The sequence below is a fragment of the Cibotium barometz genome, chromosome 9 (assembly GCF_041138505.1).
Source record: "Cibotium barometz isolate CiBa-2024 chromosome 9, ASM4113850v1, whole genome shotgun sequence".
NCBI classification, from domain to species: Eukaryota; Viridiplantae; Streptophyta; class Polypodiopsida; order Cyatheales; family Cibotiaceae; genus Cibotium; species Cibotium barometz.
Genome location: NC_141054.1, coordinates 62,138,853 through 62,163,228, shown reverse-complemented (window position 1 = coordinate 62,163,228; position 24,376 = coordinate 62,138,853). Strand labels below are relative to the sequence as shown.

Below are 24,376 nucleotides of genomic sequence, written 5' to 3'. Positions count from 1 at the left end.
TAAAGAAGGAAAATAAAAATATATGGGGTTATCATCATTTGCTTCTGGATTGCCAAGATTAGAAAAATTCCACGGATTTTGCCCTCCGAATGAACTTCTTTGTAATCCTTATACATGCGTATAGAATAAGTTGTATGATTGTTCCACCAGTGGGCATGCTGGTGCTCAAAGCCAAAACTCATCATCCCACTTTATAGATTTAGTGGCTTCAGCATCCCCTTAGGAGTCATTTAAGCCTATGTGGTGGATCTTTTGGATGATCTACTTGGCCACTCCATGGACTCTCTCTCAACAAAACTCCTCTCTTTTTCTCTTCGATCAGCTAGGCAGATATATTTCAGCAAAAATTGATTAATATCCCTCCCCAGTTGTTTGCAAGGTAAAGGGGTAGAAGCTTTTGTCAAGGTATGGACCAACTCGCTATAGATAATCTGCTCTGTAGAAAAAATCATCTTGATTTATAAACAAGTTGCCCCCCTTCTATTGCTATATATGCCGGTTAGTGGCTCTTTCTTTATCGAGCTGATCCGCCAATTAGTTGGAATGAAGAATTAAATCCTCATTTACTTTTATAAGTTGCTGACCAAACCAATGGGACTAGTAGGAGTCCTAAAAGATGAGGTTGCTCTGGTTGAATATGCACCTTGTGTGCGCAGAGCTGCAACCCCATGGCTCCTCTCCTCAAGCCAGGCTGTTAGATCATCAAAACTTTTCTAGAAGTGTTCTAGTTGGGCCTTATGACCCTACTATGATTTGATTGTATTCACTTTCTAATAAGTAGTTTTCTCCTTGTTTAGCTCCTTGATCTGCTTTCGAAGCTCGAGAATGATCTTCTCACATGAGTTAACTAAGCTTTTTAACATGTTAGTCCTTTGCGTCAATTATTTGTTCTCCCTTGATAGCTCCTCCATCTCATCTTCATACTCCTTCAAGAGAGGTATAATCATACTCCATCTGATCTTCATACTCCTTCAAGAGAGGTATAATCATACTTTGCTAGTTGGATCTCTTTCTGCAAAGAGAGTTACACTTGGAGGAGAGCAAAGGCATCCAAAGATACCAAGGGGTCATCAATGGATAGAAGAAGCTTTTGTTTACCACCACTGGGATCCCCCATCTCATCCATAGGTCGTTTTGATGTGGTTGTGGTGTGGTGAACTTTAGTTTCTTTCTAAGAGAGCTACTTGTTTGTTTCAATCTTCCACCTATCCTTTCAATTCCATTTTAGTAGTAGAAGATTTCAACTTCTGCATTCTTTCAGAATCCACAGGCTAGGAAACTTCGCCCATGCTCCCATCTCCTTGGTGTCTTTCTCTTTACCAGCTCCTTCTTCCTGATGGTGAGGAGATGATAAAGAACAAGTGGGTGGTACATGCTCCAATGCCATTAAATAGGTGCTTCTCCATATCTATGTATAGCTTTGCCACATCCACCAACCCCTTTTAAGTCACAGTTATCCCACTCTTCTATCATTACCATGATCGCTTTATTATCATCTTCTTCAGCTTCTATGGCAGCTTGGGCATCTTCCCAAGATTTGTACATTTGTTTTTAAACCTTATCCGCATCCATAGATGAATGGATTTCTTGTAAAGTTTCCAAGTGAGTAGCCACCACCGCTTGCACTTTCTATTCATCCTCATTTCTGGCATTAGTCAGAGATTGTAACTCTTTCTCCGACTCTGCTAGCTTATACTACAGATCCACCACGGCAATTTAGAGTCTTTTGCATTTATTCTATGAATTTTCAAACTTTGCTCCCCATTGTTGTTTGCAACTAGGCTTGTAAATCCAAAATCTAAAGAGTTTTATTGCTGCATTATGTCAGGGCAAAACTAAGCAATTTGGCCATTTCTTCCTTTAATCCTAGAGTGTGCTCCCTCTTCTATGTAAGTAAAGTTGCGTGGGCCACATTTTTCATATCTCACAAGGAAAACTAGGAGGCCTTGGGAACTCCAGGCCACTCCCTTCTGTTGGCTTCTCTTTTGACTTGGTCTTCTTATTTTTTACTTCCTCTGTATTATGGAGTAAGGTTATTGTAGCCACTTGTATTAAGTCAATTAACAGAAGGGTTTTCTTATTGGACAAGCTGCTCCTCCTCTTTGGCAGATTGATCAGCAGGTTGTTCCTCTTTGTTGGTAGATTGATCTATCCTAGTAAGTTGTTCCTCTTCCATTGGGTGCTCGTCTTCAGCAGGATTCTCCTCTTTAGCAAGATGCTCCTCTTTAGACAAGGTAGGGGTCACTATGGCTGCTCTAGCTCCATAGTTTTTTGTGTAGGCTACTTGGCTACACATTTAGTTTACATCTTAAGCTAAAACACGGCATGATTTAGACCACTTTCTCCATTGGCTGATGACCAAAACCAAGTCAGAGGAGACCTCCTTGGTGGTGATGGTGGTGTTGCCCACATTGCCTTCAGACAATACCAACTGGTAGGACAACTAGGGTGTACCTACAGAGACTCCATGAAGGGCAGCCAGATATGGTCTGATCTCTGTGTGGACCTTTTTTGAGATCTTCTTGTTCTCCAGTGTCACTTGTTTGATGATGGAGGATGATCACCCAAGGAATTCTCTCCTCCCTTTGCACTACATTCAGTTTAAGCCACTGGAAGGCTTTATCGCATTCTTCCGTTCACTCATAGACTATGTCTTGCTTCATCACAGCATGGAGGGGGTGCACCATGTCAGCCAGGTATTTGAGAAACCGGCTTGCCAATAGATCTACCCAAGGAATTTGCTAAGCTTCTTTACATTACTTGGGCTACTCAGAGTCCTAATGGCTGCCTCTACCTTCTACGGATCCATACAAGGCCATCTTTGGATACAACATGCCCAAGAAGGATTTTGACATTAACAGTGTGAAGGCGCACTTGGCCGAGACTCAATCGGGCTTTTCAGCACTTCTCCAAACATAACCTTAGTTGCAACAAGTGGGATGCTTCCTTCCCAAAAACACTAAAATCATCCTAAAAGACTCGCATGAAACTTGTCAAGTACATCAAAAATCTCATGTACCATCCTTTAAAAAGTTGTCGGAGCATTTTTCAGCATGAACGTCATTACATTAGAAGCAAACAGGCCCCATTCAGTCACAAACGATGTCTTGTCTCGATCATCTAGAGCCATGAAAACTTGATTATACCCCCACTGAATCCATCACAAAAAAAGTACATCTCGTCTACATAGAGCAGGGAATCTATAAAAGGTAGTGGAAATGGATCTGTAAACTATAGCTATATTCAGCTTCTTATAATCTATACATACTCTTAACTTGCCATTTTTCTTGGGGATAATTATAATTAGCGATAGCCAACAGGCTTTATCTACTGTTGGGTAAATAAACCCAACTTGCAATAATTTCTTTATTTCTTCCTTAACCTACATGGCATAATTTTGATTCATCCTATACCTTTGCTGATGGATTGGAACTGCATCCTCCTTCAAGTTGATGCAATGCTGATAAAATTGAGGGTCAATTCCTTTCATGTCCGTGTAGTTCCAAGAAAACACACCCACATAAGACTTAAGTAATTCATACAGCTCCTCTTTAAGGGTGCCCTCATCTAGGGGGACATCCCATCAATAGCATAAGGTAGGCTCCAACGATTTCCTCCATCCGCATTACCACAAATATTGTGGAATAATCACATCCAACAATATAGTTTAGTACTCTCCGTAGATCAGCCCCAAGGGTTTGACACGTCTTTGATCCACCATTGTAACGGAAAAAGGACCGAGTTCCAACTCCACAAGCCCCAACTCCTTATGTACAATGTTTGAGATGATATTGCTACCTAACCCACCATCCAATAGAACACCAACACCGTGACTTGACTATTACTATGACTTCTGGAACCGCAGTGTCCCAATTTGGTATGGTTGTTTAGTAGCTTTTGGTTCCATATTCACCTTATCCGGATGTACCACTGGGTCCACCAGCTTACTCAAGAGCTCCTTAATTCAGTACCATGCTCAATAACTGGTCCAATGTCATTAATTTTGATCTATTTTAAATATTCCCATTAAATCATACTATGATGTTTTACTGCCCTTCGTCTGGCTTTGGAATTGCTTGGCACCTCCGCCTCCGCCTCCACCTTGAAGTGGTCATGATCTAGTGTGCTTTGTTTCTGTGAGGTGGGAATACTATCCAAGGCCCTTGGTGCCTTGGGGGTATGCTAGCCTGCGCCGAGGAATATCCCGGGCTAGCATACCCCCAAGGCACCAAGGGCCTTGGATAGTATTCCAGCCTCATAGTTTCTCCCCGGCTCTTGTTGAGTCTTTAGCTATCGGCAGTGTTGCCCCCAGAATGTCCTCCATTGCAACAACAGGTGTGATTATTTAGGGAGCTTCTCATTTAGAGTCTTTTCCACAAACAAACCAAAAAATTGGAGCTTTTTCAACACATTCACTCCCTACACAAAAAATAGAGTGAGAGAGTGAGACTTAGAGAGAGAGAAAAGTTAGAGTGAGTTAGTTATATATATATATATATGTATATATATATATATGTATATATATATATATGTATATATATATATATGTATATATATATATAGATAGATAGATAGAGAGAGAGAGAGAGAGAGAGAGAGAGAGAGAGAGAGATGTCTAAGGTGAGAGAGAGAGACAAAGAGAAATAGAGACAAATGTTGCATTAATTCACCATAACAAATCATGTATATATCACACCTGGTATGACAGGATACACACAAACCAACCATTCATTTTTGTGTCCACCTAAGTGAAACCTCTAATTATTTAAAGAGCTCCTAAGCAAGGATGCCCAAGCAGAGGATTCTCTTGGTGGTGGTCAGAACGACGTGTTGGGGGGGTACTTGGAGCAAATGGACTCTGATTAAGATGGGGCTTGGTAGGCATGCGGAGGATACCTCCTTGAGACTTTTTGGCCCACTAGATCTCACTTTGGAGCATCCACCCCAGAGATATGGCCAATATTGTATCCGTGCAGGTGCCAAAAGTGGCTATGAGCCAAAAGTCATTGTTATGGCCCTTCGAAAATCAAACAAACGATGTCAAATGGAGATGGAGCCCTAGATCCTATACGAACATACCATGACTACTAGTGCATGTGCCAAGCCGTTTTGGGTTTGGACATAGAAAGGTCAAATTAGGCCTTGATTAGAGAATCTACAAATTTTGGGCCACCAAGAACTACGCCGCCAAAGCAAAGACCCTTCTGCTCTCGTAAACTTGTGTATCATTACCGATATACAAGCAATGTTGCTGTAGCTCCACACACGGAACTCCCAATCCAGCACAAATATGTCAATGATTGCACTCTCCTCCTTTGTGAAAGTCAACACCAACCACCTATACACAATTGCAAGACACAATTGCAAGATTGCTCATTTGAACCAAAAATCCCATGTCCTTGTAATTTAAAGATTGCTAAAGCAAAAATCAACGTCCTTGGTGCAAAAAGAGTTCTAAAGAGTGTCAAACCAAGTAATTAATAGGTTTTTGTAATTTCACAGAACATGCATAAAGGGTACAAAACAAAACATTTTATGTCCTTTAAATTTAAATGCGACACACCTGTAAAAGTCCATGTTCCTCTATGATGCAACCCATAGTGAGCCCTTCCCAAGAAACTCTCCATTCGTATGGTCCACTAGAATCCCTAATCGGACATCAAACACCTTCTTGTTTATGGTCTCCCCACGCTGCCTATCATACATGGGGCGATTACCTTTGTGATAAAACATACCCATTGCTAGGACCTCCACCTACATAGATTCCATAATGTAATAATTATTTGCATTTCACACGACAGGAAACCATAGAGCATGTATGAGTGGTGGTTAATGACATTAAAAGTTTACACGTACCCTCTTGTGAGTGCTCTTTTACACATAGCCTTGTGGGATTATTATGTGAATTGTTTGGTTTAACTTGAAACTTGCACTTATGGCATGCCCACTCACAATACCAAAGTGGTCCAAAGAACATAAGCTAATAAACCAACCATAATCGGCCACATAGTTGCTAGTCAATGTAGCAACTTTCTTAATCAACTTATGAGAGAAATCATTCCATTTAGGCACCTAACACAACACCTTTTCCTTATATACTGACCACATTCCATACCTAAAACCATCACAAAATAACATACATCATAAACTTACCGAGTCTACAGAAACATTTTCAACCAAGCAACCCATTCCTGCCTATGCTCAGATGTCCTTTTGGAGTGCACAGACTTCTTGGAGGCAGACCCTGCCTCATCCATTACATCTTGGGGCCCCGTGAATGCATATTCTCTACCAAACAGATACGTGTCATTAATGAAGCAAATATAGGGTTGAATAAACAATATGGAGAAGATAACCGACATCCAATGACCACCAAGGGAATCAAATGAATACGTCAAAGTGTATGATGAGCTTTCAAGATCAAAATATCACGGCCAAGGACCACCAGTTTTAGCTCACATCATTTAGCTCTTACAATATCACCTTAGCTCTCTTTACAAGAGATCAAAGAGGTCAACCCTTCCTTAGAGGTAGAGATCAAAGAGGTCAACCCTTCCTTAGAGGTAGTGTCAAGGTAAAGGCAGGTTACCTTCTTGCTAGCAATGTGGAACAACAACATCCTAACTATGAGGATGCTACTTGGACTAAGTCATGATGATGGTACTTGTTACCATGATGACTTGTTGCTATGATGATCCATCTCATAAGCTACTTACTTGTTGCTATGATGATCCATGATGGTACTTACTTGTTACCATTTCACCTTTAAATTCAAATACAACCAACTACTAAAGTGTGTCGGGCCTTTTGGCCACTCAATGGGACTCTTCTCTCATGCCTCAGAGAGCCTAAACTCCAACCCGAACCCAATATGCCATGGGAAACATGCAATGCATTAGTGAGGTAACTCTCACTTACCTCTATCTTGTTTGCTTGAATCGAGGACTCCTCATGGTAGCTACGTCAATGGAAGCACACAAAAGTAGCTCAACCAAGCCACCACCACCATGCCTTAAGTGTAGCCACTGCTCTCTCTCACTCCTTTTCTCACACACATACTCACACAAGCATTGAAGGCAAGAGATAGGCAAGGTTTGAGAGAATAATAGAACACTATCTTCACTTGAAAGCATGGAAGAGTGCATATAAGAATGAGAATTTAGAGTGAGTTACAATTTGACCTTTATACTTGGCTCATAGTGTTCACACTGGGCTGGCCGATGTTAAAAATGAGGTCCTACGCTAGTGCAAACACCTTGTCCTAACTAGTAACTCAAACCTTATTATCCCATGGTGTGCCTTTCATATACAAGCAGGGATCTCACATGTAAAATAATCCATTACAAGAGAAATATGAATTCTCTAGTGCCTAGGCCAATGAATGTCAAAATATGTGGTGGCTAACCGCGGTGTCATAGAAGTCTTCAACATCACTTAACATGCCCCCCTTGCTGACACAGATTTTGTCCTCAAAAGATGTCGTTGAAGAAGATTTGAGATCACAGAATGAAAGCAATGTAAGGCTTGGGATGATCTGCATGGCAATAAAAATAACAAGTAATATATTCTTGGAGCAACAAGTAGAAGTTAACAAGGAAATGGTTGAATACGCAGTTATGAAATCGAGAATAAGACTGGTTAAGCTTCTATAAAGATGAAGATTAATACAGATCTAACTTAGAAAAAGATACAAGTCTACAATTCATGACCTGAGTTTAAAAAATATGCCTATGGTTATGACCATAGTCTAAAACACAATGACGCACATACAAACCATCTAAAGCTATGCGTTAGCTCTGGGAGTAAAATTGCATATGATTAGACGATTACTTACATAACAAAAGTGTGTGTGTGTGTGTTTTTGCTTCTTTTGTGCAATGAAGAGTGATAAACTACCACCCCGTGGAGACCAAAGCAATGGCCTAGCCAAGGATATCAAGAATCGCTTAGAGCCTTCGACGATGATAGTTTATTAGTGAAGCAAAGACACAAGGTTCCACCCTATGAGAAATCAAGGCATCAGTCTTATGGTACCATTGCTAGTTTTCCAAAGACCTACCAGGATACAACATGGCGATGGCTATCTTCTTGCTCATGTTTGGTGCTTTTTTATAATGTAACAAACATCTTTTTACTCACACTATACCTAGAGAGCTAGAATATTGCTAAAGATGGTTTAATAAATGTAAAATGGAGGACTTGGCATACTTTATCTTTAGATACAAAATCGTAAGACTAGGACGATTTAAAAGAAAAGATGTTAACATTAATATTTATTTTGGAAGCTATGCATGGCTTCCCCATCAATCAAAGCACTAAATAGCGATTTCCCATAGGGGCTAGTCAGTTCAATGCATTTTCTTTTTTATTCTAGAGCTGATGTAGAGCTGACCACATGTGCTTCAACACATAAAGTAGCGGTTTTTGGAATAATCTCACCCCATGTGATTAGAGTGCCAAGATGTAGCAACATTGCAGTAGTTTCCCAATGATGTGGTCATGGCTATGGTTCCACTAGCTAGAGGAACATATGGGTCACTAGCTAGGATGGTTCTTGGACCTTTTCTTGCTTTTGTGGAGCAGTTGATGGCTTTGTCGAAAATCTGGGGATGTCATGCTAGATGCATTTCGTGAATTGGCGAATGGATTGTCCCTTTGCTTAGAGGCTTGAGTAACTATAGGTGCATCTACCTTTGACAGTTCTTGAGATTTCTTGGCATGAGTAACAATGTTTTGCTCTTTTCTCATTTCTTCCACGGAGTGATCCAGTCCCAACATCGTCAAATTAAGACTCGGTTCAATTCCAAGGTCCTCGATGACTACTTGCATAAGTGCTTGTTGCCAAACCAAGGATAGCATTTCTCAATGACAAAATCCATAAGTACATTTGTTGCTATGTTATACTCCCAATCTCATCCTTTTAGAATTCCTTCCATCCATGTTCTCAAGGGTCTTTGAGATGTCTTCTTAGGGTGCATTTCTATGGTCTCTTTTTGAATAACCCTAGAGCTTGAAGTAGATGATAGATGAGATTTTGGGTTGTCTTTAGGGAAAGTTGTTGTTATGCCCACTAAAGAGTCCAAAGAGCCAATAGAACTAGCATTTGAGCACCTAGCACTAGCAAAATGTCCTCCTTGTGGGTCCATGGTGGAGTTCTTAGTTAAGCTAGGTATATCATTCATTTTCATAGCTTGTGAGCTTGAGCTAGGAAACTCTCTCTCCTTGGCTGCCATAGCCACATTGGTAGTGAGCATATCCCCCTCATGTGGAGGCATATTTGGAGCTTGTTTTTTTGGAAAGCTTGGTGGTGGCATGATATAAGTAGCATGTGATGGGCTTTGAGGTGATATTCTCGCCAGTTTCGGCACCCTAGTTTCTACCTTATTTTCTTGAGCTTGCAGCCTGGGCACATTTGTAGGTATAGCGGTTGCAAGCAAGTGTCACTCATCTAAACTACCTTAGCAATGCAATTGGTAACCTCTTGAAGATGCTCAACTTGTTCCAGGGTACCAGATATAGCTTGCACAATTTCTTACCAAAGGACTTCATAGATTTGGTGCGTGGACAAGTCCCTGAATAGTTGGGTCTCAATGTTGTATTCCCAATCTACACTTTTGAATACCCCATTCATCTATGTGCTCAGATATCCTCTAGAAGATGGAGCAATATTTGTTAAGTTCTTTGGAGACCCTAGGTAGGTTGTATCGGAATTGCTCGAGTAATGGGCACTAATGGCTCTGTTTGGTCATTGTGTGCCTCTTGAGGTTCCAGATTCATTATAGAGTTTGGCACTATGTCATGGGCACTAATGGCTCTGTTTGGTCATTGTGTGCCTCTTGAGGTTCCAGATGCATGGCACTATGTCATGCATTTTTTTTCAAGTGCTACTTTTGAGGGTTGTGTAGAGTGGGGTTTATGTGACTCTTGATTTGTGAAGTCTAATGGAATTTGGCTTGGTTTAGCTAGTTGGGGTGCCGGATCCTCGAGGGATAGGGTAGAGTTGGTTGGTGTAGTTTCTTGAGCAGGCATAAGGCATGTTAATCGTTGCCGCTCACTTTGTACTATGCTCATGAGGTAATTGGCAATCTCTGGCAAGTTCTCAGCACCTTTTTCAAAGACACCAATAAATAATAAGATTTCTTGCCAATTAATACTATATAGCTATTGGGCAGCCAAATCCATTAGAACTTGTTTCTTAATATTGTACTACCAGTCTTGGCCCTTGAGAAATCCATTTGTCCAGGTGCTTGAGGGTCCTCTAGAAGTTGGATTAGCATGAGATGGTTTATCCAAATGATTAGAGTGGGCTGCATTGCCTCAAAAAAGGAGACAATGTAGGAGACCTAGGCATTGTTTGGGATGCCTGAGAGCTACTAGCCGTTGTTTGCTGATCATTAAGCTCATTTTGCACTTTCATTCTCCCATCATGGATGCTTCTTGCTCTACTGCTTCCTTGGTTTTGCCACCTAGCACAAATTCTTGGTTTAGGATAGTATTGAGATTAGCATCATTGCTAACCAGCAGACTAGTAGCAGTGTACCAGTGATTACCTAAGTTAGGGGATTTGTCTGAGGGACCACCCAAAGATAAAGAGTTAAGAAGATTTAGCTTCACCAAGCCCAAGCCCATTTCTTGTGCAAGGACCGAGTTAGTAGCAAGCTTATTAGCTAGTTTGTGTAGCTTCTCAACTTGAACGTGTTTAGGTCTATTAAACTTTTTACCCTTTTTACCACCCATTTGACCCTTTTAGAGGCTTCACCAAAAGAAATGGCTCTTTATGCACTTGTTAGGTGCATATATGTATGTTAGGTCTATTAAATTTTTTACTTTTTTTACCACCCATTTGACCCTTTTAGAGGCTTCACCAAAAGAAATGGCTCTTTATGCACTTGTTAGGTGCACATATGTATGCAACTCGAACTAGGTCTAGCTACAAAATGTAGGGCTAGATAGTGCTAAGTTGCCTAATGCCCACAAATTTCTACTAAAATTTAGTGTACAAATCTTAATTGGTAGAAGCTAAGATATTACCTAGATCTTGCTTATGCGCACTGTGACTTCTAGGCTCTTTCAGATGCAAACCCATGCTTGATAATAAGGTCTTGGTATAGAGACCTTATGCACACTGTGACTTCTGGGCTCCTTCAGATGCAAACCCATGCTTGATAAGGTCTTGATCTAGAGAACTCAAAGTTTTTTTTTTTTTTTTTTGTAACAAGAGTGGGGGAACGGTGCCTTCTTGCATTTGTTTTTTTTTAAAATTTTCTTTGTTTTGTTTTTGCCTTTCTCTTTTTTTTTTCCTTAAAAAGCTGCCAGATGGTGGCTTTGGTTTTTTTTCTTTTTCTTTTTCTTTTTCTTTTGTTTTCTGGTTATGTTGTAGCCGGGACGGTGGCAAGGGGCGGGACCCGGGTTGTGGTGTGGTCAGGAGAGGAGGCGGGGTCCAGTTGGAACGAGAGAGGACTTTGTTGTTGCATTGAGGAGAGGAGGCGGGACCATCGGTGATACGATATCCCTCTCAGTAATTAGACCAATAATTGGCATCAAAGCTGCATAACTCTCTTACGCCTCTCTCTCTCCAGAACTAGCCTGCCGACCACCATTTGTGCATGGAAGCTACTTGTGTCGTGCTTTCTGCCTCTTTTCGCCTAACACCTTCCTAGTAGAAGTCACACAACTTTGGTGGTTGTTAATGAGTGAGGAACAAGAACATGGCTCGGAGTAGGAAGCCCGAAGTAGGATTTGTCCAAGGGGGAAGCGTCTTTGACATAATGTCATCAAACGCTTCACAAACTGCAAGTACTTTCTAATCGTTTTATCATTCATTATATGAGCCGCATTGTTAGTGTAAATCTTCTCTCTTGCTGAACGTTCGTGAATGCCAACCATAGTAACACCAATGAGGCGATGGCATGGAGCGCAGCAATGGCAGAGTTTAGTTGGCGCAGTCAAAGAGTAATGTGAGGCCCGAGTGTTGATGGCAGGTGCAGACGGGCCAGGTGTAGTCGGTAGAGTTGTATACTTGTAGTCAAGGCGTGGTGGCAGCGTGGAGTTGCTTTGTTATAGTCGCTTAGCGGCGCAAGCGTGGCCTAGTGTAGGCATGGGGCATGGAGTTGGCAGCTTTGTGACGTGCACTCGGGAGTCGGCAAGGTTGCCGTGGAGTAGACATGCTGTCGTGCGTAGAGGAGGCAGATTGGCGTTGATAGTGGGCCGACCTAGTAGTGGCGTGGAGTTGACGTGGGCCCAACCTAGTGATGGGACAGAAAGTAAGCACGACACGCAGCGTTGACGAACTGCCTATGGTGTAGCCAGCTGGACCCAAGTATTGATGGCACAGCTGGCGGGTGCAAGTAGACAGGCGTTGGCCAACGTTACGTTTTTTCTCTCTCTCTCTCTCTTTTCTTTTCTAATGCTATAGAGAGAAGTAGTTCGGGGGCTTTTTTCTTCTTCTTTTCTAATGCTATAGAGAGAAGCAAGCTGGGGGCTTTTATATGCAGCTTGCTAAAATGATACTTCACGTGGACCACCATGGATTAGCTTGATTCATTTTTAGATTAGCACTAATACGAAAAAACCATGTATAGGTAGAAATTAATGTGAATCTAATCCTCCCATTAATTTTGGCAACTCTACTCGGTTTGCTATTTTCCACTCGAAGCGGCCATGTAGATAATCGTTATTAAGGTAAACCCATGGCCAAGAATTCAATTTTGGGATGCGTTTTCCCAAAATGTACCAATTTCATGCCCAATTCCTGATTTTCGAAGAGGGAATTCTTTTAAAAATTTATAAAATCTACATTTTTTAAAAGCATAATCCTCTTCGATCCATGCACCAAAATCAAGCATAATTCTTACCACTTTCCATGCACACATAGCCAAATAGACTAATTAACATGCTTCGAACACGATGGCAATGTTCGTTTTTCCCAATTTTGACAATTTAAGAGCTACAGGAGAGTTTCGGCTCTCATGCAGCAAACCCCTTCGCTATATATATCAAATTAAAGCTCAAATTTTGTCGATTCATGTGTACACACATGCAAAAAGGCTAATTGGCATTCCACGGACGCAGTGGCGGGTTTGTTTCATCAAAATCCCATGATTTTGTGCTCAACTGAGCGATTTGTTTATCAATTTTATTGAAAAAAGAGCGTAAAATTAAACAAATATTAACAAAATTAACCAAACAAACTTGAAATTGCAAGGATTAAGAGTAATCAGAAGTGATTAAAAACATGATAAACAAAATTAACCAAACAAACTTGAAATTGCAAGGATTAAGAGTAATCAGAAGTGATTAAAAACATGATAAACATGATATTGATGCAAAAACCAACAAAAACACATGATTTTGGGGGATTTTTGTTAATTGAATCATTCCTTTTCTCATTAGTGAAACCCACTTCAAACAAGCATGTTATGCAAGATGCTTGACAAGAGATTCGGAGCCATTTATGTCGGGCCTTTCGGCCACTCAACAATGGGACTCTTCTATCATGTCTCGGGGAGCATAAACTCCAACCCGAACCCAATATGCCATGGGAAACATGCAATGCATTAGGGAGGCAACTCTCACTTACCTCTATCTCGTTCGCTTGAATCAATATATATATATATACATATACATATATATATATACATATACATATATATATATACATATACATATACATGTATATATATACATACATACATACATGTATATATATATAGATATATATATATATATATATATATGTATGTATGTATGTATACATATACATGTACATATATATAGATATATATATATATATATATGTATGTATGTATGTATACATATACATGTATATAGATATATAGATATATATATATACAATACATGTATATATATACATACATACATACATATGTATGTATGTATGTATGTATACATATACATGTATATAGATATATATATAGATATATATATATATATACAATACATGTATATACATACATACATACATACATATATCTGCATATATGTGTGTGTGTGTGTGGTTACACACACACACACACATATGTATGTCTATGTATGTGTATATATATATGTGTGTATGTATGTATGTATGTACATACATACATACATGTGTGTATCTATGTACATACATACATACATATACATATATATTTATGTATGTATGTATGTATATACACACATAGATACATATATATATATATATGTGTGTGTGTGTGTGTGTGTGTATAAGTATATACACATACATACATATACATATCATGAATATATATATATATCATGCGTATATGTATATAAATGATATATAATATATATATGTATACACACACATATATATAGATATCATGTGTGTGTATACGCACACATATACACACACATGATATCTATATATATGTGTGTGTGTATGTGTATATATACATATACAGTCATTCCATTCCACAAGGCATAGTCAGAAGCATGTTATTGGAATTATAGGCAATAAAATATTATTTTTATTATTCATAAAAATAAATATGAATGGGGAGGAGCCGTGGATCGTACAAAGCAAGTTACTTTGTGTTGTTTTTAGGGTTTCGGCTATGGCCGGTATGCCTCCCTTTCAGAATTTGGTGGAGGCCGTGGTCGAGGAATGACTACAGGTTACCCCTTTTCGACCAGCAGTCTTGCTTGGTTTTACATGACAACATAATAGTACAGCAACTTGCTTTGTGCTCCTAATCAGCAGTTGGAAATACATGCCAAAGTTGCCAAAAAAGGATTGGAAACAGAGATCCTCATTGGCATCACCTTGGTCCATATGTATGCTAAATGTGGCTTACTTGCAGCAGCAGCAGCACAAGACATATTTGACAAGCTTCCATTTCGCGGTGTGGTCTCATGCAATGCTCTAAGGGCACGATATGTTTGTTGAACACGGGCGTGCTGAGGGGGCCAGCAATTGTGTGGCCCAGTTTTGTTTATGCAGGGTGGCATGGACCGGACCACATGTCCACGCTTGGACCAACCTGCTTGGGATTCAGTTTTGATGGAGGTCGGATGGGGACTCTGATCGAGGCTTAGGTGGAGCAAATGGTCGAAGCTGCAGCCATAAGTCTGAAAGAGGTGCTGATTCTTACTATAGCCAGAGGGGAGAATCTGAAAGTGCTGTTGTAGAGTCAAGCCAAAGTGAGGAATCAGAATATGCAGACTCAGAGTCTAGCCGAAGTGAGGAACCTCTTCATTAGGAGATAAGATGGAAGCATTCATGAGATGTCACCACTCTACGAGTTGGACTTATGTGTGCATCAATCTTTCCAGCGGTATGTATGGTCATCTCATGTTAGCTGGGACGTCTTTTATCAATATGGTGTATTGCATGATTTCACTTTGAACAATGCAAAGCATGCGAGAGTAATATCATTAATAACATTGGCTATGTCGATCCTTATTTTGAAGTGGCCTAGCTCAACTTCTATTTGAAAGCCTGTTGTCATTCTATGTAGTCAACCATAGTTGCCTCCGGTTCGCGAACCGCCAGGAAAGTTCGATTCGAACGATTCGGTTCGATTCAGTTCGATCCGGTTCAGAGGTTACCGTTTACGGCGGCTGTTTTTTTCCGCCATCTTTCGCTCGCTTTTTCCGCCGTTTTCTACCCGTTGGAGAGCCGTTTGATGGGCGTTTTTTGGGGCTCTTGCTTGCTTGCCTTGCCAACTTGCCAAGGCCCAAGCCCTTTGGTTGCCTTTGCTTGAGGCTTGAGCCTTGAGTCTCTTAGCTCTAGGCTCTTCTCCCTATTATCTAGATTCTATATAAGAGGCCCTCCCCAACCCCATCCTTACAAGTTCTCATTGCTCAACCCTCCCCTCACAAGTGCTCAACTCTATGATCTGTCCTCTCCCTTGAGTCCCCTCTAGGCTCTCTCCCTCTTCCGCATGGGCAAGTACAAAAATGTGAGTACAAAAATGCTAAAAGCCCATAGTGAAAGGAGTACTCTCAACCATTGAGTCTTCAAAAGCCCTAAACCAATTTGAGGGCAAAGCTACAAAATCGGGCGCCATTTCGTCGAGAACTCGTCGCTAACAGGTTTGCGCCATTCTGCCTTGTACCCGTTGTATACAACGTTTCGCCCTAATTCCTCTGACATAGAGGTGTGCCTAGGGTGCTCTAGAAGCTCACCAGAAGGCTTCTCAAAAGACTCAAGGAGCTGCTCACATTGATTGAAGAATCAGACCCATCCCTGCTGCCATAGCTAAAAAGCTTGAGGTATTTTGAACATTTTTAATTATAGACCTTAATCATAGTATTAAGGACTAATTTGGACACAAGTACACGTGTTTTCTTGAACCTTTCTAAAGTTTTTGGTGGAGGGCTTGCTCAAATACTTCTTTGCTTCCATGAACCCATGAGAAATCATGGTCAAGTTGTCATGTAATGCCTAACCTTCACTAGTGGACCTTTTCATTGATGAGTGTTGTACACTCCTTCATTGATGTGGATGCTACCAAGTTGAAACATCCTGCAAATCAGTAATGGATATGGCATGTATGTAAGCGTCTTTCACATTAAGGCAAGTGGTCATAAGTCTCTGTGTGCTAATCATTGTAAAGGGTAGACGTGTGCAACCAATCACACCCAAGCACCACATCAATGGGGCCCATATCAAGCACAATCGAACGGGCATCATAGGCATATTCGGAAGACAAAGAAATTCTTGTTGCAACCCAACTCTTGCTCAGCTCATGCTGTCCATTTGCAACCTCCACTTTAAGATGCTTCATCATCTCTATGTCAGAATACGCAGCGGAGATGATGACCAAATCTGGGAACATGAGCGCAAAAACGCAGGCAGAAAAACAGCACAAGAGAGAGAGAGATGTAGGCATGTAACTCTGCTCTATATACACAAGAAGATCCCGAGAAATGATACAAATAAGGTATGGGGGCTGGGGTCCTATATATACATCCCATAGAGGGCAGTCGGCCAGCAGAAAGAATGCCCACGACTGATGAAAAAGTCCCACGACTGCATAAATGCAGTCGGCCAGCATACAGATGCCCACGACTGATGAAAACCAGTCGGCCAGTAGCCCTGAAGCCCACGACTGATGAACATCCAGTCGGCCAACACTGGGGTGCTCCTGGCATCATCTGGCAGCCCTCCCAAGCCTCAGAAAAATGGGAAAAAATAGGGAAAAAATGCGGAGAGTGGGGAAAAATGGGAAAACACCTCATAAGGACGGGCACACCCACAACAAAGGCCCTGGTGTATAAAACTAGACAGGAGATGACTTCTAACACCCCCTCTCAGCTCCTGGCTGTGTAACCAACCACTGGGAGCTGGGGTGTCGCCTGAGCAAGTCCTGAGAGAGCGACTTCGTGAAGAGGTCCACCGTACTGTCCTCCGTCGAATAGAACTCTAGCAAGATGTCATCAGCAACGATCTGTTCACGAACAAAGTGCCTCTGGATGACCATGGGTTCCTCCAGCGGAAGCCCAAACCTGCAATGTAACCTCCTCCTGCTCCGTAAAACTGCTCCTGGGCCTGAAGTAGATCCCCTCATGTCCGAATCTCCTTCCCAAACCGAGTCACTCCAACCGCGGAGTCGGATTCCATCCAACAATCCCCCTCCTGTGTACAAGAGTCCATGATCCTTCGCATGTCACAGAAACCACAGGAAACGCAATCCTGCCTCCTAAAGAGACATCTGCAACCATGAGCTCAACCGCCTCATCAGGAAGCTCCCGTCCAATCTGGTGTCCATCAACCAGATCCATGAACCATACAGCTTCTGAGTCACAGAGACATCACACTGCTCACAAGGATCACCACCTCTTACAGTGCAAAAACAAGTCCTGGAAACCTGATGAAACCTGTCACCCACCCCCTCTGAATCCGGAACCACAAAGCCTGGAGAAACCACCTCCACCTGCAAGTAAGCACCTGTCACCTGCCTGGCTTTCCGAAAGGTCCCCGTGGAAAGAACATCCTCATCTACTGGAGGTTCTATGTCCCGAACACGACGAGACATCAGAGCATAAGTGACTTGTTCAGCTTCCTCTGACTCACGAACACAAGAACTACCAACCTCAGTACTGGAACATTCCTGCCAACTGCTGCCATCTACTGGCAAGCTATCCACCACCTGGTCTCGGAAAGCCCGCACCTGCAGCGTATCCACACTTGAGTAGCCATTACCAGACTGCCACTCATCACAATCCTGAGGACCTGGGAGAGAGAGTGCTGAAAGCCTGTAAACTCCATTCTCCACTCCACCTTCCCAAACCACTTGGCCTGTTGCTTTGTCCCGGAGAGCAACAAAATGATCATCAAACTCCACCCGTACGCCAGTCTTGCAAACCTGATGCACTGACAACAGATGAAAACCAAGTGCCGGAACATACAACACCTGGGAGGAATGCTTCCCCCCTCTGCCATCGGGAACTATCTCCATCCTGCCCTCACTGTGAACTGGGATAGTGGATGTATCACCTGCAGAGATCCTGTAAACCGGAACGGGAAGGAGTCATGTGCCTGGAAGCACCACTATCGAGGATCCACTCCCGAGTATCCGTTGCGGAGAGTCCTCCAATCTCCTCCCTACCCGAAGAAAATGAAGCATCGGTGTCCATCACCTCCAGGTGCACAAAAGCCGGAGTCTTCATGATTGCTGCTGAGGAGTCTTCACCCTTCTCGGTCTTCCGCTTGGGACACTGCCTCCAGTAGTGGCCTTTCTCGCCACAATCATTACAGGTCCTCTCTGCCTTCAGTTTCTCGCGGTCAGCGTCGGACTTCTTCGCAGAAGACTTCTCCGATAAAGCCTTCCCTTTGCCCGAGTTACGGCCTTTCGACCGTTGGCCAGTAAAGGCCTCCGAACCTCCACCCTGAGGAGGGTTCGTGAATCGTTCCTCCTGGTCCAGGACCATGGGCACAAGCTCCTCCCACGTGATGGTGCTGAGCCTGCCCCACTGGTAATCAAAGAGAAGTAAAATGTTGAGTACGAAGAGGGCGAATGTGACAGCAGCGTGATGGCCATGTCCTCTGATGATATCTCCTTCCGAGCCTGAAGAACTTCCTGCTGAAGAGCCTGCAGCTTGTAAATATGCTCCCGCATCGTCGACGACTTTGCAGGGCTCATAACCCGCATCTGTACTTCCAAGGAAATTCTCTTCATGGGCGATACCTGTTGTAAAGTGAGGCCAAATGCTGCCATATACCTCTGGCCAGCGTCATGTGCTTTACATGATTGATTACCTGTAGTGTGCAGTTGAGGAAAATAAACGAACGGACCCTGGCGTTGACACGATCCCACATCTGTGTCTGGGCCTCCCGGTCCTTTTGGGTTGACGGTAACTCCCCTTCCTCTACTTCCGGCCGTGGAACACCAACAACGACGAAATCGGCGAGGTCGTAAGACTCTAGAACAGATTCCATCATCACCTTCCATATGCCGTAGTTACTCCCGTCCAACTGACGGTCCACCGGGAACGTGGGGAGTGTCGGGATCTTCACATGTCTCTCGGCCATCTCAAACAGATCTGCCATAGCGGGGATGTACTCTGAAAAGGGTGGGTCGGTGGGAACAAAGAAGAACTAAAACCTGCAAGTGGCTGTCCAGCAAATCAGCCCGCCTTCCTCTTGCTTCTCCTCTTTCCGAACAGTCCAAAACAGTCCACCAATCAGCCACAAAACAGTCCCCCTCTTGCTCACACAAATCCCAAGACCTATCTAGAGCCTAGGGCTCTGAAACCATGTCAGAATATGCAGCGGAGATGATGACCAAATCTGGGAACACGAGCGCAAAAACGCAGGCAGAAAAACAGCACAAGAGAGAGAGAGATGTAGGCATGTAACTCTGCTCTATATACACAAGAAGATCCCGAGAAATGATACAAATAAGGTATGGGGGCTGGGGTCCTATATATACATCCCATAGAGGGCAGTCGGCCAGCAGAAAGAATGCCCACGACTGATGAAAAGGTCCCACGACTGCATAAATGCAGTCGGCCAGCATACAGATGCCCACGACTGATGAAAACCAGTCGGCCAGCAGCCCTGAAGCCCACGACTGATGAACATCCAGTCGGCCAGCACTGGGGTGCTCCTGGCATCATCTGGCAGCCCTCCCAAGCCTCAGAAAAATGGGAAAAAATAGGGGAAAAATGCGGAGAGTGGGGAAAAATGGGAAAACACCTCATAAGGGCGGGCACACCCACAACAAAGGCCCTCGTGTATAAAACTAGACAGGAGATGACTTCTAACACTCTATTGGGCATAGTTTCAAAGAATTTATTGATTTAGAGTTCACAAAACTATGTGTGCTCCCCGAATCAACAAGTTTATGAATGGATGTGCCCCCAATCTTTCCCATAAGCCTCAAAGGGTTGGAACCTTTGCATCCCGCTTTAGCTTCTTGTGAAATGGCACAAAGCATGGTTGTCTCACTAGGAGGCATCGTTGTTTCCATACTACTTTATACTGATGACATTGTGCTTATTGCAGATTCTCCAGATGCTCTCCAGAGGCATCTTGGCACTTACATGACTTTTTTGCACAGCGGGATCTCACAGTAAACCTTGGGAAAACCAAGGTTATGGTCTTCAACACATCCCCTCTTTTCACATCTCGACTAAGTTTCACCTACACAGGTAGCCTAGTGGTCTGTGGAGATTGCACACTCATATGTGTACTTGGGAGTCACTTTTATAGGACGGGTCTTCTCAATGAGCCATGCTGCAGAGGCTAGACTGATGTGAGGGTATGTTTCTCTTACTCTCATGGAGAGATAGTGCTTCTAGGCCCATTTCTAGGAGCGGAGGACCAAGATGTGGCTATTGACACCTTGGTCACTCTGGCATTGATGTATGGAGCATCCTTTTGGACACCTGATCTTAAATGGCCGAAGATAGAGAGGCCTCAGGTCATGATGCTCTCTTGTATGATACGCAACAAATCATTGGTCCCACATGATATTATCTTAGCAGAGTTTGCTGTAGCACCCATGGTAGTAGAGGCACTTTTCTAGAGAGTCACATACATTCACAAGATCAATGCCATGGCCCCTTGGAGACTCCCGAGGCTTGTTTTACAATCCTCCCAACAGCTAGCAGAGCAGATGGGCACGAGTAATGGTATAGCCGAGTATGCACGTGGTTCATGAGGCAGGGACTCTATGGATGGATTGCCTCCCCCCACTCTAGTATGACCTAGACTGCCCATTCATCATGCTCTCTCTCAAGATGACAGAAACTAGGTGATTAGATATGATTTATTGGGACTATACTACTGGATACCTGGATCACAACACATGAGCCACTCTCATACAAACGACAGTACTTCATGGAAACTTTCATGAGTCTTATAGAGGATGGTTTCATACTGAGGGCCAGATAGCTTGACATATACATGTCACATGCCATGTGGATTGCAGTGGGCTAGTTGCCGGTGCACCACCTAAGGATAGAGACAGGGAGTGCCATGCAAGTACCTCGTGAGGAGAGGATATGCACTATGTGCCAGCAGGAGGTTGAGTCAGAGGAGCACTTCATATGTAGGTGCATCGTATATTATGAGATTCGAGAGATGTTTCACTGTCTCTTTAGACAGGGGTTTGGACCCATATCCAGGATCATGGATTACCCAGATTAGTTGTGCCCACTGCTTGGGCCTTTTCTTACTAGAGCTTCATCGCCACAGAGACTCATTGATTAGGATTCCAGACTCCATGGAAGATATCCACCCCGGCTCCACTCAGTTCTTCCGACCACGAGAGGACACCCCACTAGCCATGGATGACATACCCACAGCCTCATCGAGCCACACATTCTGGAGTGTCCAACTCCTTGCCAGATCCCACTCTGGTGTGACTCTAGAGACCAACGTCCTAGACTATGTGGACCTCGCCAACAACATAGACTTCAGCCCCAGCTTGAGGAAATCTTGGAGAGGCACAGAGCCACCTTCCCATGCCCAGCATATCTGCAGAGCCTTGTACAAGCTAACCCCATGCTCCATATCCTTGATGGCCCCCTCCCCCTACCGGGGGGGTTAGCTCCATAGGTTGTATGATGATGGTCCCACTTTGTATCATATGGCTCGGATTTGACATTCCTAGCTCATAGCTCTAGGCTTTGTTTTCTTTTGTTACCATGATGAGATTACATGGACACTATTGTATCACTTTTGGTCTCATACACCCACAGGGTCTTTTGAGGACGTTTAATATAATCTCTGTGTGTGTGTGTGTGTGTGTACGCCTCCTGCCCTCTCTGTTGCAACTCTGTGTGCGCACCTGCTCTCTCTCTCTGCGCCTCCCCTCGCTCTCTCTGCTGCGCATTCCCCCCCCCCCCCCTCTTTGCTGCGCCCCCTGCCCTCTCTGCCCGCTAGCCCCTGCCCTCTCTGCCCGCTAGCCCCTGCGCCCCCCCCTCCTCCTGCCCGCCAGCCCCTCGCCTCCTCCTCTCTCTCTCTCTCTCCCGCCTGTCCTCTCAGCCCCCGCCTCCCCCCCCCCCCTTTCCTCTACCTTCCGTGTGTCCTGTGAGCCCCCGCCTCCCCCCCCTCTGCTCGCTACCCCTCTGCCTGTTACCCCCCCTCCCCCCTCCCTTTTTGCTGCACCTCTTGCCCCTGCTTGCACACCTGACACCACCTGTGCATTCTCCTGCCCCCGCCTGCACACACAGCCCCGCCATTGCCCTACTGTTGAATCTTTTCTCTACATGGCTTGACCCCCCTCCTGCTGCCTGCTGTTTCGCGCTGCGTGCCGGTGTCATGGATTAAATTCCAGTCCATTAGCTGTGGGAAGTATTGCAAAAAGTCATGGCCAAGACCGGAGTTAAAGAGGAGCTCGTGAAGGTGGAGGACAAGCTCAGCACAATTATCAAAGAAAACAAGAAGATGGTCGACTCTTCCGTTACCGCAATCATAAACCGCCTCTCCAAACTCTTCCGTTACCACCATCATCAATGTGACCCTTGAAGAGGAGCAAAGGAGGAAGACCCGGGCCTTACATGTACGAGTGTCCAGTCTAAAAGACCGTGATGATGCGGAAGGGGAAACCAAGGAGCTCTTCTCTATGATGGGCATTGAAGCCACGCACACAAAGGCATGGAGAGTGGGAAAGAAAAGAGAAGGTAGTGGTGAATCTTCTAAGGAGAGAGCACTTATCATTTGTTTCCCCTCCATGGAAGCGAAGAAGGACTTCTTGAAGAGACGTCCTACACTCAAGAAGATGGGAATATTTCCTGGAGATGACCTCACACTCTCGCAGCTTGCCCACATGAAAGAAGTTATGCCGGAGATAAGGGCAGCCCGAGAAAGGGAAAGTGGCCTTCTATAGAGATGGTAGAGTAGTGATTATGGAGAGGCGCTCTTCATGACGGATTTCCTGGAGATGACCTCACACTCTCGCAGCTTGCCCACATGAAAGAAGTTATGCCCGAGATAAGGGCAGCCCCAGAGAAAGGGAAAGTGGCCTTCTATAGAGATGGTAGAGTAGTTATTATGGAGAGGCGCTCTTCATGATGGCGCGAGACCTATGGGACTACACTCAAAGTTGCTACTTGGAATGGTAATGGATCTCTACGCCTTGATGTAGGAGCTTTTGAGGATAGTTTCACTGGGAGGGACATTATCTTCTACTTTGAGATGCATCAGGCTCCTGGACAGTCCATGCCACATGTTAGTGGATACCGATGGGAGACAGCTTGTAGACAGGAGACTCCTTCAGAGCATAGAGAATTGGGCTCAGGAGTGGCAGTATTGTTTAGAGAGGAGCTGCAGCCATTGATACATATAGTCCGTAGAGATGAGCAGGCTAGGTACATGTGGGTTAGACTGAGGGCAGAGACGGGCAGATATCTCTACATTGCTATATGCTATTTTGCTCCTAGTACATCAGTGTATGCATCACCTAGCGGGCAGTCTCCCTTTTCTATTTTGGATGGTGACATTTGGGAGTTCTCCAGGGATGGTGACATCATTCTCCAGGGGAACTTCAATGCCAGGACCACCCATAACCAGACAGTAATTTATGATACCTCAGAGGAGATGTTGAGGGAGCTTGATGTTAGGGATATGGGCCTATCTAGACTCTCACAGGATGAGGAACACACTGAGTATGGGCGGTATTTGATAGACATGGGGACTGCACATGGATTGGCCATCCTGAATGGCCTACAGAGATTCCCGACACCGGGCGGTTTCACTTGCTGTCCACATCAGCATGGTGCTAGTACAGTGGACTATGTTATGGCTTAGCCCAGTCTCATTCCCTCTTTTCAAGATTTTATGGTAGGCACTAGGCCGGTTGGAGTAGCAGTGGATCATGCTATCTTGTCCTTCACTCTCACATTTCAGTTCAGCATAGCTCCATTGGGACAGGTCTCCACACACACTCGTTATACCTTCACGAGG

General features: G+C 43.8%; 1 protein-coding gene across 6 annotated transcripts in view; it reads right to left on the bottom strand.

Annotated features, from left to right (window-relative positions):
* Positions 1-4,661: 4,661 nt before the first annotated feature.
* Positions 4,662-24,376, bottom strand: part of LOC147635804 (uncharacterized) — a 116,499-nt gene continuing 96,784 nt past the window's right edge. For 2 of the 6 annotated variants that reach the window (XR_015266712.1, XM_086803233.1), the window contains exons 2-4: positions 5,564-5,754; positions 5,160-5,338; positions 4,662-5,017 (exon numbers count right to left, since the gene is read on the bottom strand). Coding sequence is in view for 5 of the 6 variants with exons in the window: in XM_086803233.1 (XP_086659359.1) it covers positions 5,010-5,017; positions 5,160-5,338; positions 5,564-5,577 (201 nt within the window). In the remaining variant the exon portion in view is untranslated. Of the gene's footprint in view, positions 5,339-5,462; positions 5,755-7,134; positions 7,535-24,376 lie in introns of those variants that run through there. The other 4 variants (XM_086803228.1, XM_086803232.1, XM_086803229.1 and 1 more) reach the window with 4 other exon arrangements.